The sequence below is a fragment of the Candoia aspera genome, chromosome 10, assembly GCF_035149785.1.
Source record: "Candoia aspera isolate rCanAsp1 chromosome 10, rCanAsp1.hap2, whole genome shotgun sequence".
NCBI classification, from domain to species: domain Eukaryota; kingdom Metazoa; phylum Chordata; class Lepidosauria; order Squamata; family Boidae; genus Candoia; species Candoia aspera.
This window is the reverse complement of record NC_086162.1, coordinates 20648026-20667279: the sequence shown is the minus strand read 5'-3', so window position 1 is coordinate 20667279 and position 19254 is coordinate 20648026. Positions and strand designations below refer to the sequence as shown.

At 46.0% G+C, this 19254-nt stretch overlaps 1 protein-coding gene across 1 annotated transcript; it reads right to left on the bottom strand.

The window, feature by feature from the left end:
• Positions 1–3895: 3895 nt before the first annotated feature.
• LOC134503617 (heat shock cognate 71 kDa protein-like) lies at positions 3896–15088 on the bottom strand. The gene is made up of 9 exons (XM_063312468.1): positions 15015–15088; positions 9330–9539; positions 8732–8937; positions 8152–8304; positions 7245–7800; positions 6588–6790; positions 5795–5993; positions 5416–5648; positions 3896–4416 (listed from the first exon to the last, which is right to left on the bottom strand). Exons 2-9 carry the CDS (start codon positions 9532–9534, stop codon positions 4225–4227), a joined length of 1947 nt encoding a protein of 648 aa, XP_063168538.1. The 5' UTR covers positions 9535–9539; positions 15015–15088; the 3' UTR covers positions 3896–4224.
• Positions 15089–19254: the final 4166 nt, after the last annotated feature.

Genomic DNA, 19254 nt, shown 5'->3' with positions numbered 1-19254 from the left:
TGTTTACTGAATTAACTTCTTCTTTGCATTCAGAAAAGGCTGGCAGATGCATTCAGAGAACAGGACTCCTGCAATTTAATATGGAAGCAGAATAACAGAAATTATCCTTCATACTAACCTTTCAAAAATATCAATGTCCAGGGATAATTCAGAAAATGATTTCAATGTTTCCTCTCTGGTAACCCTCTGGTTATGTTGGCTTACAACTCCCAGTGACTCCAGGGAACCTAGTTTAGTTTAATTTATTAAAATATACTATTGTAGACCCAACACACCCATTTGAACATAGCCAAGAGTGAAGGATGTTGGGCAGGGGCATGCATGATGTCAAAAAGTCAAGTTGGCAGCCTTAACCATGAAATCGAAGACCTGCTCCCATGCAATGCACTTTAAAAAGGGGTGGGGCATCAATCACATGACTGTGGCTGCCATCTTGACTCCCCCAGGCCCGCCAGGAATGCTCCTGATGCTAGGAATTATGACTCATCAGCATCTGGAGGGCAAGACATTTCCATTCCGGAGCTAAAGCACCACAAAGCACCAACTTAAACGACCTACTCAAAAGAAAATTCTTGAACTTACCAGGTGTTTAAAAATAGAGACTTGTATTTATGAAAGCTACTTTTAAATGCTTGGTTCTCGCTGGCAGTGTTTCGTTTTTACGTAGGAGTCGGTGATGCCATTTTAAACTGCAAACTGTGAGAAATTCATCAGGTGTAGCTGGATGGTTGAAGGAGTGGCTGAGCAGGGCAGGATGCGGTGATGTCATTGGTCTTAAGTGCACGTAATCGCTCAGTGAGGAAATTTCAAAATAGCTTTGCCCATTGCTGAGTAACTGTGAGAAACTAAGCAGATATCAAATGACAAGGGACTGTCACACTACTCATTTTAAGGAATATCAAGCCCTTTTAAGGACATGAGGGCTTTCTGCAGCAAGAGGAACTCCGTGGTCTATTTCAGGGTTTCTCAACCTTGGCCACTTTAAGACATGTGGACTTCAACTCCCAGAATTCCCCAGCCAGCCATGCTGTCTGGTTGAGTTCTGGGAGTTGAAGTCCACATGTCTTAAAGTGGCCAAGGTTGAGAAACACTGGTCTGTTTTAAGCTCTGCTGTCAAGAGCTCAGGTGTGATAACCTGCCAAGGAATTTGCAAAGGGCTGTTTTGCAAATTTGCAAAGCAAACAGAATTAAGGTTGCTTCAGACTGTGCAACGAGGGTTTTGTCCAAGCCAACTCCTCTGGTTTCTCCATGCCAGCACACATTCTAAGAGGAAACTCTTGCACCAAGCTACCACTTTCACTCCTTTGTCTCTTCGCCTTTTCTCTCACTTCATCCTTTTAGTTTGCTTGGATTTCAGCACAAGCAGAAGCTGCACCGCTCTGTCAAGCCCAAACGTGTATGCTTCACACTGCAAGTGCAGAGAAATGAAAGATAATGGACGTGCCATCTTGAAAACCACTGTTTTTGTGTTTCAAGGGCACATGCCCGATTCCTTAAGATGGCGAAGATAGGTTTGGCAGTAGGAAAGCAGGCCTGCTGCTGATGAAATTGCAAAGGTCAGCACTCCTCTGTACCACCTCATCCTCCGACTAGGCTTTTACGTTGCCCTGTTCTTTTTCTTCACATTGGGCAACCCGAGTTTCTACATTGAGCAACCAGAATTTCTCCACATCAGGCAACCAGAACTGTCCTTCCCCCGTGGCAATCCAGCAGCTCACATTCAACGCATGGCTGAAGGCTTGTGAACATTTCACTATCCTGTCTGATTGGTTCTATGCTTGTCAATGACACGTCTACATCTCTTTATAAGGAGCTGCATGCAGCCAGAGCACATTCCACACACGCATAGCTGTTCAGGAACCTTTGCATCTGGTTGACTTGTTTGATGGATCCAGGTCTCAGGCCAGAAGAGACCCTTGAAGGGGGTGTGTGTGAGATGTTGCCCATAATGGACACCACCACCACCAAAAAAACACCCTGCTCCTCAGGACAGATTACTCCGTGCCTTTTGGGCATGGAAAAAAAACCCCGTTTTCTGCATGAGGGCATGTGATGATGAACACACAAGGTCTCTTTCACAGCCAGATCACTGATATGCTGGCCACCCATTGATGTTCTCTGGGAAACAGTTGGATCCAGAAGTTGACTGATGCTTTCCTCAGGTTAACTCAGTTAACTTAAGCTTTTCTCAAGATACACCTGATGGCTTCCCTGTAGTTTTCTTGCCAACAGCATGGAGGAGGCGGGTTCTTACCTTCTTCCAATATGCTTTTCAACTTCGTAATTCAGCAACAGCCCTGGGATACTCAAGGGCCCCCCACCCAAGCACGAAGCAGGGCTGAACCTGCTCTGCTTCTGGCATCAGCTGCCACCTGCTGTGGTAAAAGGTTGTCTCCCAGTCCAAATCTCTTAATTTCTAACTCACACGAAGTAGCTAAAGTCGCCCTCAAATAGACAGACTGAATGGGAAAGCCTGACCACAGGTATTGGCACAGTCAAGACAGGAATTCCTAAGCAGAGAATTGTGTAGTAGGCACAAGTTGTCTTGGAGCAGTGAATAAGCCTTCCACCGCTAAGTGCTCTATAGGGTGTCTTTCACCTTCATTAGACTGTTGCCGCCCACCCAGCCAAAACCTACCTCTACAACCCATGTCATTTCTATTCTCTCCTTCTCTCAGTCTTTCTGAAGACTGTAATCTTGCAGAAACCATCAGGCCAACAGACTAGGGTAAAGCCTAGTTGTTTTGGCAACTAAACTTGGGGTGTGCCAGAAATTGTATTATCACATGCAGATCCAAGGACAAGTATCCCAAACACAGGAAAGGTCAAACCTGAGCTGTCTGCAATAGTTATAGTGATTATTGGGAACTGGGTAATCTATCATGATGTCTTCAGCTAAGTGAAATGGCCAATTCTTGCCTTTTTTAAATGTTGGGATGAGGGCAATAAAAACATTGCACAATGCATGGTTCAGATACAGCTCTTCCTTCCACATTACGTTACACCCTGGGCCTTGTAATCCTTGCACTCTTTCTGATACAGTGGCAAAAGTCAAGGTCTAATATTAGATAGAAGCATGCCTTCCGAAGGAGTCAGAATTGTCGACCAGGGATCCAAACAGGGACACCTTATTTGTATGGCATGCTCAATTTGGCCATAGCGGAATTAGTAAATCATGCTAATCCATGTGCTGCGTCATACAGGCTGGGATAAAAGTATCAGCAATATTGCTGCCAACAAAGAATCCTAGACAAGCCTCACAAAAACAGCTGCTCTAGGAATCGTTTTACTTTCCACTGCTCAAGGCCATCCTGGGCTGCATTAAAACAAGATCGGAAAGAGAGAGGGGTGGATAAGCCTCCCCATCTTTGTCCACAATACAGGTATTCCCCGTGTTACGAATGAGTCCCGTTCCAAGGTCTGTCCTTAAGTCAAATTTGTATGTAAGCCAGAACAGCATTATCATATAATACTGTGTAAGTAGTATTATTGTGTATTTAACTCAAATTTTTCTGTAATAGGCTCCGTTCTTAACCCAGGGACTACCTGTAGTATTGCCTCTGATCAGGATCTTATGGATATTTCATTTCTTAAAAATGGTACGAAGCAAGCCGCCCAGCCACTTCTGTAACAATTCAAATGCCATCAGGATAGCTCCTTTCCTATTGATCAGGCAGAGCACCTGTGATCTTGCACTGCTGGCACATCAAGGAATGAGGTCCTCCCTTCTCCTGCCTTGGATAACATCCAACTCTCGATTAACATCACCTCTTAACGCAATGGAGAGTTCTACCTGAAATTTCACGCCTCCCCCATTTAACTGCCATTAACTGGGTGTACGCATGAAGTCAGTAATTTTCCAAAACCAAAACCAACCACAGCAGCACAAAGATAGTGGGGTGACAAAAGTGCAATAATTTATTCACATGAACGTCATTTTGAAGTCTCAATCTGGCAGTCGGGAGAGATGCCCAGCTCCATTAATGGAGTGGAAAAAGATGACGGGAAGGGGAAGAGAGAGAAGAAAGCAAAGGAAGGAAGCTCTGTGAATGCAGAGAGAGAGAGGCACACACACAGAGACACACATCCTGGATGAACAGGCAGGAGGCGGCAGCTGAAATAAAGCAGAGCCAAACTACGGTCTCCCCCTTGAAAGGCATGTTGCATTTCTTCTTAGTCTTCACCCACCCATCCCTTGTGCAGGGCTTAAGCAGAGGAAGGCTCTTAATCTACCTCCTCGATGGTGGGACCAGAAGAACCACCCCCAGCTCCTCCAGCTCCAGGGAAGCCCCCGGGCATGCCTCCAGGCATACCCCCGGGCATGCCTCCAGCTCCTTGGTACAGCTTGGTGATGATGGGGTTGCAAACATTCTGCAGCTCTTTCTGCTGATGCTCATATTCATCTTTTTCTGCCATCTGAGGAAGGAAACATGGAGGGCCCAGGTTGAGAACGTTCAAATTCAAGCGGGCAGAAAATCACCATCTTGTTCCAAACTCAAACAAGGGATCCAGCTAAAACCTTCAGGGATTAAAAACACTTGTGGCCTATCAACTCAGTATACGAAACATGGAGGCTGCCAACTGCCTTTAGGTTTTCTTAATATTAGAGAACAAATACTCAAGATCTCCATGTGTGTGCAGAGGGGCTTAAATTAGGGGCACCCCACCTTTTTTGAGGTCAAAGGCCAAATTTGGGCTTCAGCTGTTATCTCAGGTGCTAAGGTGTGAGTGAGCTCTGGGACCAACACCAAGGCGCAATTCAACCACATTTACAATTAAACTTAATCAGTGGTTTCCAAGGGATGCAGCTCTGGTTTAGACAAGACCCCCATCTAGTGTTTAACAAAGGAAAGGTGTCAGGGAGGCGGTACCACATTTGGGAAGTCCCGTGGGGCAGATCTGAAAGAGGGAGAAGGGCTGCTCTCACATACACAGGAGAGCCAAATTATTTTGTGGCCGCAGCTGCCCCCTAGTGGGCCAGAAATAAAACACCCAGAAGCAAAACCTAAATGCTATTGAGACACCCCTCCCTTCTTACAGGGAAACAACTGGGTGGTCCAGATACAATTTTGGCATGTCACCAAGTGAGCAGGCCAGGAGAATAAAAAGCCAGAATAAATTTGTGTTTGTAAGTAATCTAAGATCAGGTAAGAGAGAAGTGGAGTACCTACAGCACCCGTAGATCTTGCTGAGCTACAGCTCAAAGCATGTCAACTCTGGCTGTATTGGCTGGGGCTGAGGGCAGTTGCAATTCACTAATATAAAAAAGGCTACAAGTTCCCACCAATAAAGTCTTTCAGCTTCCTGAGACCTGCATACTCCCCTCCAACTCTGGGAAGAACCCTCATGGAAGAGGCTGAACAGGAAAGATCTCACTAACCAATGCCACCTGCCTTCCATGACCCTTTCACTCACCTGGTTCCTGTCCAGCCAGGAAATGACCTCATTGCATTTATCCAGAATCTTCTGCTTGTCCTCTGGAGACAGCTTGTCCTTCAGCTTCTCATCTTCTGCTGTGCTCTTCATGTTGAAGGCCAGAGATTCCAAGGAGTTCTTTGCAGCTATCTTCTCCCGTTGAATCTCGTCCTCAGCCTTGTACTGTTCTGCTTCTTGGACCATGCGCTCAATCTCCTCTTTGCTAAGACGGCCTGAGGTAGAAAGGAAACAAGGAGTTAGTGGGAGCTGGAAGCAAAGCCAGGCTTGCAGCATACAGCCCTTCTCCAAAGCTGGTACCTTCTGGTTGGGCTGGATTTCAGTTTCTGAAACTGACTGGGCCAGTGGTCCAGCACCTCACCTTTATCGTTAGTAATGGTGATCTTGTTCTCCTTGCCCGTGCTCTTGTCAGCTGCAGACACGTTGAGGATACCATTGGCATCAATGTCAAAGGTCACTTCGATCTGGGGAACACCCCGAGGAGCAGGTGGGATGCCCGTCAACTCAAACTTGCCCAGCAAATTATTGTCTTTGGTCATGGCACGCTCACCCTCATACACCTGTAGGCACAAACCAGCAGGGTAGAAAGCTAAGCTTGAGGCTCATATTACAAACCAACAACTGATGAAAGAAAACAGTCTAGAATCTGGAGGTTTGATTTTAGGAACAACACAAGTCTACCCTTCAACCTGGCACCTATTTTATGTTTCCCTATATAAGTAGATGAAGATATAGCTCTCTGGAGAAGACTAATGCTGGGAAAGGTGGAAGGAAAGAGAAGAGGAGGACAACCAGCAGCAAGGTGGATAGACTCAGTTACAGTAGTGATGGGGTCTTTAGAAGACCTGAAAGACCAGATTAGGGACAGATTGTCATGGAGAAGATCTATCTGTAGCTGCTAAGAGTCAATAATGACTTGATGGCATGTAATTATCATCATCGTATTAGTAGAATTTTAACAAGTAGATGCCATCTGAAACAATAAAACCAAAACTATCATTCTTTGCATGCTCAGCACTAAAGGGTTTTGAAAAAGTCTAATCCAGCTTCCCTTTCCCATCCATGCCTTCTGTGGTCTTCCACCTCTTGGCAACCGTCCCATTATGTTCCTCTCTATTACCAGGCCCATCCTACCGTGACCCAACACTGCTTACCTGAATAAGCACTCCAGGCTGGTTGTCAGAGTAAGTAGTGAAGGTCTGGGTCTGTTTGGTGGGGATGGTAGTGTTTCGCTTGATGAGGGCTGTCATCACCCCACCTGCAGTCTCAATACCCAGGGAAAGAGGTGTGACATCCAAAAGCAGAAGGTCTTGCACATTTTCAGACTTGTCCCCACATAAAATAGCAGCCTGGACAGCTGGAAGAGCAAAACAGGAAAGTTGAGGAGCAGTCGAGTTCTTCTAACCTTGTATCCCCTAGAATAGCTAAGTAGATCTTCCCAGAAAGCAACGAATACAGGTCCTGGAGTTCCTCTCCTTTTACACTATACAACTGTTTGCCTATAATCAATAAAACATGACTTAAGCATGGCTTAACCAACCATGGGTTGGCACATCATGAACAAGGTCATCTCCAAATATGGATGTTTCACTGAACTCTATTTTATTGCTATTCTCCAGCCAAATGGAAGGACAAGCCCGTACATCTACATGGGTCTACCACAACCCTGACAAGGGTCATTTTTTGTTTTCTTCAAGAGGGCAATGAGGTCTTGCCTCTTGCAGTCAATCTTCCTGAAGAACACGGACAAGGTTCTCACTTGTCTGTTTCTCATTCCGCCACAATACCCCTCCACCTTGCATGACTCCTACCTGCTCCATAAGCCACTGCTTCATCTGGATTGATGCTCTTGTTGAGCTCCCTGCCGTTGAAGAAGTCCTGCAAAAGCTTCTGGATCTTAGGAATACGGGTTGAGCCACCCACCAGCACAATGTCATGAACTTGGGACTTGTCCAGCTTGGCATCCCGCAAAGCCTTCTCAACTGGCTCCAGGGTGCCCCGGAAGAGGTCAGCATTCAGCTCCTCAAAGCGAGCCCGGGTGATGGAGGTGTAGAAGTCAATGCCCTCATAGAGGGAATCAATTTCAATGGAAGCCTGGGTGGAGGAGCTGAGAGTCCGTTTAGCCCGCTCGCAAGCTGTGCGCAGCCGCCGGACAGCCCGCTTATTGTCAGTGATGTCCTTCTTATGCTTGCGCTTGAATTCTGACACAAAGTGGTTCACCATGCGGTTGTCAAAATCCTCTCCACCCAGGTGAGTATCTCCAGCTGTCGATTTCACTTCAAAGATGCCATCCTCAATAGTCAGAATGGACACATCAAAGGTGCCACCACCCAGGTCAAAAATAAGGACATTTCGCTCGCCACCCACCTAAAAACAAGAGAACCCGTTAATTTAAAACCGGAAACTGGTTTTGCAGGGATGTCCATATCCTGTGACAAAGGCTACCAATACAAGCTAGATACAGACCGAATGAGTGGCTCAAATGGCAGAGAATCGTTCTCCATGTTAGATACGTTGATCTGCATCTTCAGCTGAAGCTGAACAAGTTCTGAGAAACGCCCATAAACTCATCTTGCCATTAAAAACCCAAATTTGAGTTGTTAGGATACTCCAAAGAACACTGAGAACAGTTTCAAAAAGGGGCTTGAGAAGTTCTTCAGAAGCTCGCTTCTGGACCATATACAAAGGTAATCACGTGTAGGAACATTAAATCCATACCTTTTTATCCAGCCCGTAAGCAATGGCCGCTGCTGTGGGTTCATTGATGATGCGAAGAACATTGAGGCCCGCAATGGTGCCAGCATCTTTGGTAGCTTGCCGCTGAGAGTCATTGAAATAGGCCGGGACCGTGATAACTGCATTGGTAATTGTCTGTGATGGAGGGAAGGAGATATCAGATCAGTGAAAAGTAGTATAATGCCTCTCCATGTCATTTCAGGGAAGAAACTGAGCAGAATTCCACTATTAATGTCTTCAACTCACAAACAGATCCTATTTGCAATTATTCATCTTCCAATTGCAACCTCCTCCCTCTTGGCTAAAAAAAGGGTCCCGAGTTCAAAAGGTAGCATCTTTATCCTCTTACTACCTCTGCTTCTTCCCATCCCTTCCTGGGATAATTCAGGATGTAACTGCATCGTGCCAGGTCAGGTGGGTTTTTTTTGCTTTTGAACTACACGAAGGGCAGAGTATCTACTGTATTCATGTCTCCCCTACTTCATTTCTCCTGTGTGGAATACATACATACACACACACACACACACAGCTTGAGGAGACATCCTTCCCTTCTGTCACTCACCTTGCCCAGGTAAGCCTCTGCAATTTCCTTCATCTTGGTGAGCACCATCGAGGAGATCTCTTCAGCATAGAAAGACTTTTCGTCCCCTTTATATTCCACTTGCACTTTGGGACGACCAGCATCGTTGATCACGTGGAAAGGCCAGTGTTTCATGTCGGAGTGCACTACGGGGTCGTCGAAACGGCGGCCAATCAGGCGCTTGGCATCTGAGAGAAAGAAGATTCAAAACACTGAAGAAGTCTTTCTCAGAAAGAAATGGCCTACCTCAAGCTGGTAGATGCTCCTGAACGTGTATGAGGCCTAAATCAATCCTTTCTAGCAGGGATGGGCACATTCCAGATTTATGTTTTAATTTTGGGTTTTTTTGGCTAAGCCTCCCAAGATTTATTAAAGGGGGAAACCCCCCCCAGACATTTAGAACCTAAAAGCTCTCTCATTATCCCATGCCTCCTGCAAGGACGTCTCGCGGCTTCTACAGTTGTTCCCCAATGAGGTGCCCTACAGATGTTTTGATTTCCAACCCCCCCCATAATTCCTTAAACCCCTGGCCACATTCCGGGGGGGGGGGGCAGAAAAAAGGGCAAATTCTCGCTCTTACCAAAGACGGTATTGGTTGGGTTCATAGCCACTTGGTTCTTGGCAGCATCACCAATGAGACGCTCTGTGTCTGTGAAAGCCACATAGCTAGGAGTGGTGCGGTTGCCCTGGTCGTTGGCGATGATCTCCACCTTGCCATGCTGGAAAACACCTACACAGGAGTAGGTGGTCCCCAAATCAATGCCGACAGCTGGACCCTTGGACATCTTGCCTGCAAAAAGATGGACGCTTTAGGTCAACACAGAAGATGGAGCTCTCAAGGTAGCGCCTAATCCTGCTTTCCTCAACCTTTTGACCCTGGAGGAACCCTTGAAAAGTTTTTCAGGCCTGGGGGAACCCCTGCCCATTCAGGCTCAAATGTAGGCCAGAAATTACAAGGTTATTGTACTCGTTTCATGGGTAGGCCTGCATATACGCACGAACCCTGTTCTTAAACTGAAAATACAGAATGAAGTTTACTTCTTTCATGTGAAGTTGCCCGAATTTGAAATAATTTTTTAAATAAATCGTGGTCTCCCAGGGAACCCCTAGCGACCTCTCACGGAACACAAGCTTTCCCTGGTTGAGAAACTCTGGGCTAATCTCTCAGCCTCTTCCTTCCCATCTGCAATGTGGGAACAACACTGGCCTGGCTGCCGCTGGAGGGGTTGCTAAGCACATCTTTGACATGCTCTGCAAAGCCCTTGCTTAGCAATTGGCTTTCTAGGAAGGACGGACGGAAGGAAGGACGGACGGACGGATGGAAGGAATTTAAGCACCACTCGATGAAGTGTAGCATTTGAATTGCATTTTTCTAGATAGGAATAATATTCTATTGTCAGATCGCTCTTTGGCTTGAGTTTATGAAGACTTCTTACAGTAAGCCAATTTTTTCTTCTGGAAGCATGAATGGCCAGGAAAACACACCTCCCCCTTTCCTTCAGGGCTTGCTCAGAACAATCTTTGCCGACTAGCAGAAATGTTCTGGATTCTCACAAAGATTTGGACAGGACAAAAATTGTACATTTGCAAAGATTCAGCTCTGAGCAAGACAAAATAATCCTTTTTGTAATTTAGGCCGAAGAAAAGTTCCAGATTAGGGGTTCTTTTGTACAGCAAAAAAAGAGCTCCCATTTATGCGTAGGGAGTTTTCATTTCACTGCAAACAACAGGCTCAGGAACCCCAATCTAGATGCAGCACAGGACAAGGCTCTAAGTTTAGGGATATGATCTGGATTGAATCCCTGATTCTCTCAAATTCTTTTAGAAACCTACTCATCAATTCTCCCATTTTGTCCTTAAACTCCAAGAGCTCTTATGAATCCATTTTAGAAGGGAAAAAGTCCAAACTGTTTTGTTAGGGAGCAGCAAATTTATTGCATGCACTAAATATTTCTATTGGCTGGGTCCCCCTGCAGGAAAGTGCAGGAACTGCACATCAAGCTGTTAATATATTTTCAGGGGGTGGGGGGAGAGGAATAATGACCTCTAGGATGTAAGAAAAGCTTTTCCTGTGCAATGCATTCCAATGTATTGAATCTAGAACATCCTGAAGGTCCTTCAACTATTCTGCTAACAGTTATTTCCCCCTAAGGGAAGAATAAACATTAAGACCCTTCCTCATCAAAACTGAGAATCCAGGACAACTCAAGGAGATTCTTGAAACCACCCTCTCCTGATATAAAGGCTTTTGAAAATATAAATAGTAAAAGCTACATTTAGGTCTTTGCAATGGAAGGATTGGCTGAGGAGCTCCTGACACAGATCTGGGAAATATTCTCCATGCCTTCAAGTCTGTGGCGGGAATGACTTTAACGTGGTGTTTTATAAAATCTCTGCAGGGTGCTCCAAAGTATATTTATGTTAGTCCTTATGAGTAGAAAAGAAAGATCTCAACTTGCCCAAACACCTAAAAATGGGACATCTGCAATCAGTTACAAGCACAGCTCCCAAATTTGGGGGTTTTCCCGCTTCTGTAGCTGATTTGGCATAACACAAATTGGAGGCAGTAAGGGAAAGAGCTTCAGAACCATACAGGGAAGGCAGGCAGCTCAAAGATGGGGCTAAAAGGAGCCGTCAGAATTTAAGGCTGCAATCCTGAAAAAGCTGGAAACCCTAAATAACTTAGAAGAATCAAGCAAAGCTACGCCAGGCTTTCATTTTAACTCCGCAAGAGCCTAAAACAGCCAAAGCATTCTGCACATGCTCAGTATCATTCTTGTAATTTAGTGTCTTCTGAATCTGCTGGGGGGAGGATGGAGAGATCTAAAAGGGCACATTTAAAGAGGAAAAGAAGTGAATTGCACATATACCTGGCTGTCTAAATTATTCCTGTAAGCCAATGGTTTTTTAACAGCTCCTTAAGAAAAAGCGACTGCAAATTTGTTAGGCTCTATGCAACTCTACAAAATGATTGTTCTTTACGACAAGATGCAAGTTGGGAAGCTGAGCCCTGCCTTTCAAAACCCAGCTCTGAAGCTGGAGTCTGAAAAGAAGAATTTTGGGAACTGGGATCAAGATTGTTAAAAGGAAAGAACAGAAAATTGGTTTATCTGATCAAGGTTATAATAGATATGTTGTTATCTCTGGTAACCCTTAATGGACTTTTGCTGATCAGGACTGAACAAGGTTTTAAGGATAAGTGATGGGATATGGGAAGAAGATCATCTGTTGTATTTTAAGAGAAGGTGATTAGTTACTAAATTTGTTTATATTTGTTGAGATGAAGGGGGAAGCATTTCTTTATATATTTCTTTTCTTTACTATATTCTCCTTTTTTCTTTTCTGAACTTTCTTTTTTTTCCTTTTAGTTTGCATCAGTTTTTATCTTTTTAATAAAACTACTCTTAAAAAAAGAAAAAGGAAATGGGGACCAAAAGATAGAACTCCCAGCTTCCAAGCAATGTTCCTCTTAGCGGGAAGCAGCTTTTAAAAAACGCTGTTGGGTTACCCAAAATAAGACATGGACAAAAACTACGCAGCCCCAGCCAGCTCTGCCGAGTCAGGGACAGCCGAAGGGCAAAGCAGAAGGATTCAGATAGGAATCTGGGTGGCTGCACTTGAAAAAGACTTACGCCACTGCCTTGTGCTGCAGGCTCCCCCCCCCTTTCCCGAATGGGAGAGATTTTTCTAGAACTCCACCACGGGGCGGGCTTGGAGGCTGCAACTGCAGCAATTCAGAGCAGTTGCAAGCCACTGGCCCTCAAAAACAGATGCCACAGCAAGATTCTGCAACCGATCCTGAAGTTTTCTTTGTTTCCACCCCGCTTCAAAACAAATTAAATCAGAAAACCGACCCCACCAGACTTACTTGCATGCCTGGCAAATTTTTGCAAACGGCCACTCAGACCTCATAGGGTTGGTAGCTTTTTTTATACACAACCCCAAAAGCCTCAATCTTAAGGCTTAGGGAAATAACCAACAGGGCTGAGTCCCCAGATCACTTTAGCTCAGTTCTGGAACTTATTCTTGCTGTTTGGATATAATGAACATGGCTCTATTTCATCTGTCAGAGCAATCATGCTTCCTCTGGACCTGCGTGGCTAAGCTGGGGCAAAATCAAGTCCCAGAATCCAGGGAAAACTAATTTAAGGCTAGGAAGAACGAAGTCCTAACTACTCAGCCATGAAACTAAGAGTTGCTAACCTACATCAAAGAGTCATTGTGAAAAATTTATTTTTCTAAGAGAGATCCAGAAATAGCATTGCTGCTCAATTTTTTTTTTATGCAAGCACATCATCAATGCTATTCAAAACCAACACTCTTGCTTCCAAAATAAAACCCCAGAATTAGTTTCTGTAACTTTATTCTGGTAGGGAGAGGCCAACAATCCAGCTCTTAACCTTCCCCCTCCCTTTTGAGTGCTTTGCAATTTCTTTCTCAAAGCATTTGTTGACCTAATCCTGTCAATTTCCAAATAAATAGGTCAAAAGAGCAGGCACAGGCTTCCTTTTCCATTGATCCGTCAATCCCAGTGGAAACTTTTTTCTGGCTGAAGTGCGTCATAAAAATAACCTTTACATAATACAGTAATAATCAAGACAGTTGCCTTCCATTAAGGCTCTCCAGGCTCTGAACTCTAAAACATGCTCAGAAATCACAAAAGACAGATTGCAATCTAAATCCACAGCAATTGCAAAGAATTTCCCAATGAATAAATTTACAGGCATTTTGCAGTTATCTAGTCCCTCTGCCTATTTATTTATTCAAAGAGGGCAAAAACAGAGGGGCATCTGAAATTGATCCAGGCAAGTGATTCATTTTACTCTGACCCAGGATTGCATTCTAAATGAATCCATACTAAAAATGTGGAAGGTCCCGGTTTTACAAGCCATAGGATCAACTTTCCAGCTCTCAATTTTAGCTTTCTGTCCTCTGCTCCAGGATGAAATTTTCCTGAATGTCTCCTGCTGTTTGGCACAAAGTTTTCCAAAAACATTTAGCAACCCTGCCCTGAAGATCTTGCTTCAACTCAAAATGATTTAAAAAAAAAAAAAAAGGAGAGAAAGGATGGGCTAGGGTCATGGAGCAAGTAAGGCATATCCAACCGTTTTAGGGAGTGCATCACCTTTAAAATAGCTACTTTGGGGGGGGGGATATATTTATTACCCCTGCACTGCAAAAGGAGAGAGACAGAGAGAAGAGGGCTGGGGTTAAGGTTTTGTTTAACTAGCATGGAATACAAGCCTTTTTGGGGTGGAAAAAAAAGCTTCACTTATGACAGAGACCAGACTTTAGGACAGACGTTCTCGATGCTTCCTCTGCATTCTTCAGCAGCAGGGCAGCAAAGGGTTAAGCTCTGCAAAGTAGAAATCAACTGCCGTGCAAAGGGGGGAAAAAAAGCCTTTTGGACTGAGCCTCCACTTTCCTAAGGCTGCAACCAAGAGACCCATTTTTTTCCGGCAGGCGGGGGATCTAGGGGAGACTAGCCTATGGCCCCCTCGACTCTTCAATGCTTCCTCCCTCCTTTTTATTCTGGAACAAACGGGGCGCACTTGGGTTCACCGTTCCGACGCGCCCAATAGAAAACCGGAGAGTTTTTGAGCGAACGCGTTAGGGACCCTGCACGCGTCTAAGGCTCTCTTCCTCCGCACTCTCCCCACGTTCAGAAAAAGGGAGGGCCACGGGCCGGGCGCCCCGCCGGCTTATCGTGCAACCACCCTTAGCCCAGCCTAATCGAGACAAGGACTCAGCTGTGCCCTCTGTTTCAACACATTGCCCCTTCGATTCTCAAGACCAAAGGAAACGCGGGCAGCCTTCCCAGACATCCACTTGCCTGCATTCACACAACACGCTTGTCCCGGCGACCAAATGAATCCACTTTCTAAACGTTAACACAGACCCCAACTAAACGGGCTGGATTCACACCGGACGCCCGGCCACGCCAAGACAGAGCCGGGGTCCACGCTAGCTCTGCTACACACGCCGCGGGTACACCCGGGCCGGCGTGTCGTGCGAACCGAAACTCTGGCCGCCGGAGCGGACGGGCCACTCCCGGGAAACTTCCGCGGGCCAGCAGTTAACCCCCGGCAGGGCGCGCGCGGGAAGAGCGCCGGCGAGCCCAGTCCCGCGCAGCCCGCTCGCACAGGGAAGCCCCGACCTTGCGGAACAAAGCGCGCCGGGCCGGCTCCTGCACGACTCGTCGGGATGCGACGCCGTGCCAACGACTTTGCAATTTCTTCTGCTAGCGCCCCGCGCTCCAAATTACCTTTTGGACGCTGCGATCGCTTCTTCTCGGAAAAGCGGTTGCTCTTCTCTTGAATCCGCCGTGCGAACGACGCACTCCTTTACGCGTGTCCTATAACCCCGCCGTTCGCCCGCCTCTGCCCGACTTTATAGGCCGGCGTTCCGCTCCCTCCTCGCCGCTTCTGGTGCATCTCCTCCCATCCTCCTCCTCCTCCCGGGCGCTGACACTTTACAGAAGCTTCTCGACTTGGCTGCTCCCTCGTCCAATCCGGATTCGCGTCGGGTTGTCAGTCGACGAACGGGAAGGCGGGGAGCCTGCGGAGGCGCGCTCCCGCGGCCGCCGTTCGCTGGTCTGGACGGGGTCGAGCCTGGTCTGGAACTTTCAAGAAGCGTTGGGAAGCGCGCGCTCTCCCGTTTGCACGGGCGGGGATGCTCACTCACCGTCCCTAAATAGAGCTCTCCCGTTTGCACGGGCCCGGGTGGGGGTGGAACCCACTCATCGTCTCTAAATAAAGCTTCCCTTGGGAGTTGTTTCGCCCCCCCCCCGGAGCCCCTGAGTTCACTTTCTAATTTTATTCCGGTGCGAAGAAGAGCAGGGGCGATGCAGAAGGACGTCGAGGGCAGGAAGGCGTGCAAAAGGGAAAACCTTGAGCCTCCGTTCCCCCGACCCCTTTACCCAGGCCCGGAAGAGACGACCATTGAGGTTCATCTTTGCAAAGGCTTGGGTGTGGAAGGAACCCAGCCTTCTTGGTTAGCTCATGATTGGGTGGATGGGTTTTTTTTTTTAATCGTCTGGCATGGCGGTTCAAATCCGTGTGACGGGGTGAGCTCCCGTTGCTAGTCCCAGCTCCTGCCAACCTAGCAGTTCGAAAACATGCAAACGTGAGTAGATTAATAGGCACCGCTTCAGCGGGCAGGTAACGGTGTTCTGTGTAGTCATGCCGGCCACATGACCATGGAACTGTCTACGAACAAACGCCGGCTCTTTGGCTTTGAAACGGAGATGAGCACCGCCCCCTAGAGTCGGACCCGACTGGACTTAATGTCAAGGGAAACCTTTACCTATGGCATGGCAGTTCATTGTTCATGCTGCTTTTCTCGCTGGAAAATCTTTGTGGGGTCCAGCAACCAGATGTGTAGACTATTTAGCTGATGTTGCCCTGGGTGCACCACGAGGAGGCTGGTCTACATTGCACCAAGTTGGGCTGAGAGAAAGTGACTGGCCCAAGGTCACCCAGCTGGCTTTCATGCCCAAGGCGGGACTACAACTCACAGACTCCTGGTTTCTAGCCCGGAACCCTAGCCACTAGACCAAATTGGCTCGGTGGATGGGTTGAACCCAGAACATCAGTGAATGCAGTAATCCAAGCACCTGGCTGATGTGGGTTCAGGCTTAGTGTTTTTCTGCTGGGGGTGGAGCAGCAGTTGTACCCCCCTGGATTAGGGAATGCTGGCCTAGATCAGTGTTTCTCAAACTTGGCAACTTTTAAGACTGTGGACTTCAGCTCCCAGAATTCCCCAGCCAGCCAATTCTGGGAGTTGAAGTCCAGAGGTCTTTAAAGCTGCCAAGTTTGAGAAACACTGTGTTAGATGATGGGGCCACCGAGGTAGGATTCTGGGGCCAGATGAGAGGAGGGGGCATGCTTGGCTCTTGCACATTACAAAATGCAGTAGACGCGGAGCATTATTGGTAACTGGTTGTCAGATGTGCAGAGCAGTGTCCCCAGGCTGGTATTTAGGCAGGTAAATATTGGCAGAGTTGGCACAACCTGTAAAATAAGGCTAAAGGAGGCCCAGTCGGTCTGTGGTTTGGTGTAGGACCCCAGCCATTGGCTTAGGGCGTTGTGCAAATTAAGCTACCACCTTCAGCTATCACCTGGTTTATTTGCTCATGGTTCAGGGTGGCCTATCAGACCAGTTACTAAGAATTTTTTCCCCTTGTGCTGCTACTAACGAGCAAATGAGTTTATTATTTATTTATTATTATGTATTTATGAGCAAGATTTATAAGGACACCCAATTCAAACAGTGTGACTCTGGGTGGTGCACAGCATAAAAAACCCCACATAACATCAAACATATGCAATATATAAATATCAAATGGCAACTAAGCAACAAAACAGAACAACCAACTAGCCCCCAGTGCTTTGGGGAAATGCAATTAAATAATGTGCGGACAAGATTTCCCATAATATGGATCTATAGATAACCATGCCTTTGTTATTAGCATTTTTTTTATTCGTTCAGTCACTTCCGACTCGTGACCTCATGGACCAGCCCACGCCAGAGCTTCCTGTCGGTCGTCAACACCCCCAGCTCCCCCAGGGACGAGTCCGTCACCTCTAGAATATCATCCATCCACCTTGCCCTTGGTTGGCCCCTCTTCCTTTTGCCCTCCACTCTCCCTAGCATCAGCATCTTCTCCAGGGTGTCCTGCCTTCTCATTAGGTGGCTAAAGTATTTCAGTTTTGCCTTTAATATCATTCCCTCAAGTGAGCAGTCTGGCTTTATTTCCTGGAGGATGGACTGGTTGGATCTTCTTGCAGTCCAAGGCACTCTCAGAATTTTCCTCCAACACCACAGTTCAAAAGCATCGATATTCCTTCTCTCAGCCTTCCTTATGGTCCAGCTCTCGCAGCCATATGTTACTACGGGGAACACCATTGCTTTAACTATGTGGACCTTTGTTGCCAGCGTGATGTCTCTGCTCTTAACTATTTTATCGAGATTTGTCATTGCTCTTCTCCCAAGGATTAAGCGTCTTCTGATTTCCTGACTGCAGTCAGCATCTGCAGTAATCTTCGCACCTAGAAATACAAAGTCTGTCACTGCTTCTACATTTTCTCCCTCTATTTGCCAGTTATCAATCAAGCTGGTTGCCACAATCTTGGTTTTTTTGAGGTTTAGCTACAAGCCAGCTTTTGCACTTTCTTCTTTCACCTTCATCATAGGCTCCTCAGTTCCTCTTCGCTTTCAGCCATCAAAGTGGTATCATCTGCATATCTGAGATTGTTAATGTTTCTTCCAGCGATTTTAACTCCAGCCTTGGATTCCTCAAGCCCAGCACGTTGCATGATGTGTTCTGTGTACAAGTTGAATAGGTAGGGTGGGAGTATACAGCCCTGCCGTACTCCTTTCCCAATCTTAAACCAGTCCGTTGTTCCGTGGTCTGTTCTTACTGTTGCTACTTGGTCGTTATAGAGATTCTTCAGGAGGCAGACAAGATGACTTGGTATCCCCATACCACTAAGAACTTGCCACAATTTGTTATGGTCCACACAAAGGCTTTAGAGTAGTCAATAAAACAGAAATAGATGTTTTTCTGAAACTCCCTGGCTTTTTCCATTATCCATATGTATTTTTTTCCTTTTCTTCTTTGAATCAGCTGATGTTTGGGGGCAAATCTAAAACTTTACTGGGAATTGAATCCAGCCAGGAATCTAGCCAGCCCCCAATGTGTTTTTTCCTTTTTCAGGAGATTCCACTATCTGAGTTTTCCAGACATTCCCCATGCCATGGCTACCAAGCTCAGTGATACTCCATTTTTAGACCTTTTTTTTTTCTTGTCCCCAGGTCCCTATTATTATAATTCCCCTCCAAAGATTTTTACATCTGGGCATTTCCTGAAGACTTTTGTTATGGATGTTGCTGTAAAGTCACATCAGAGTTGGTATCTGGAAAATAGATTTAGTATTCAGATGTCGGATATTATGTCGGATGCAGCTAAAATGATGAGGAACAGCGCACGGAAAATAGAACAATTTCTGCCTTAAGATTTATAAGAAGTCAAGTGGATGCCAGCTGAAAAATCAAACTGTCATAACTATGTATTGTTGGCACTTCAAAGCCCTTATATAAGATTGAACCTGCGTTTGCATGACACACTCATGGTGAATTGAACCAATTTGCTCAGTTAATTTTTCTGTTTTGCATTTGCATGGCATGTTCAGCTCACATGGGCTGGTTTCACACAACACACTATGCTAAACTGTGCTTCCTTAGTTCATACTTCACTGTGCCATGCAAACAGCCTGAGGCTGATTAAGAAAACAGATACATAGAGGCAGCCAAGGGGAGGCTTGAGAAGCAAACCTAGGATTGATTGATTGATTGATTTGGTAAATTTATAAAGCCACCCACCTCACATATGTGACTCTGAGTAGTGTACAAAGTTAAAAACACAAAACAGTACAACAAAGTAACCAAAAAAAAATAACCACAAGAGTCATTAAAAAATTTAAAACAATAAAAAACTATTAAAA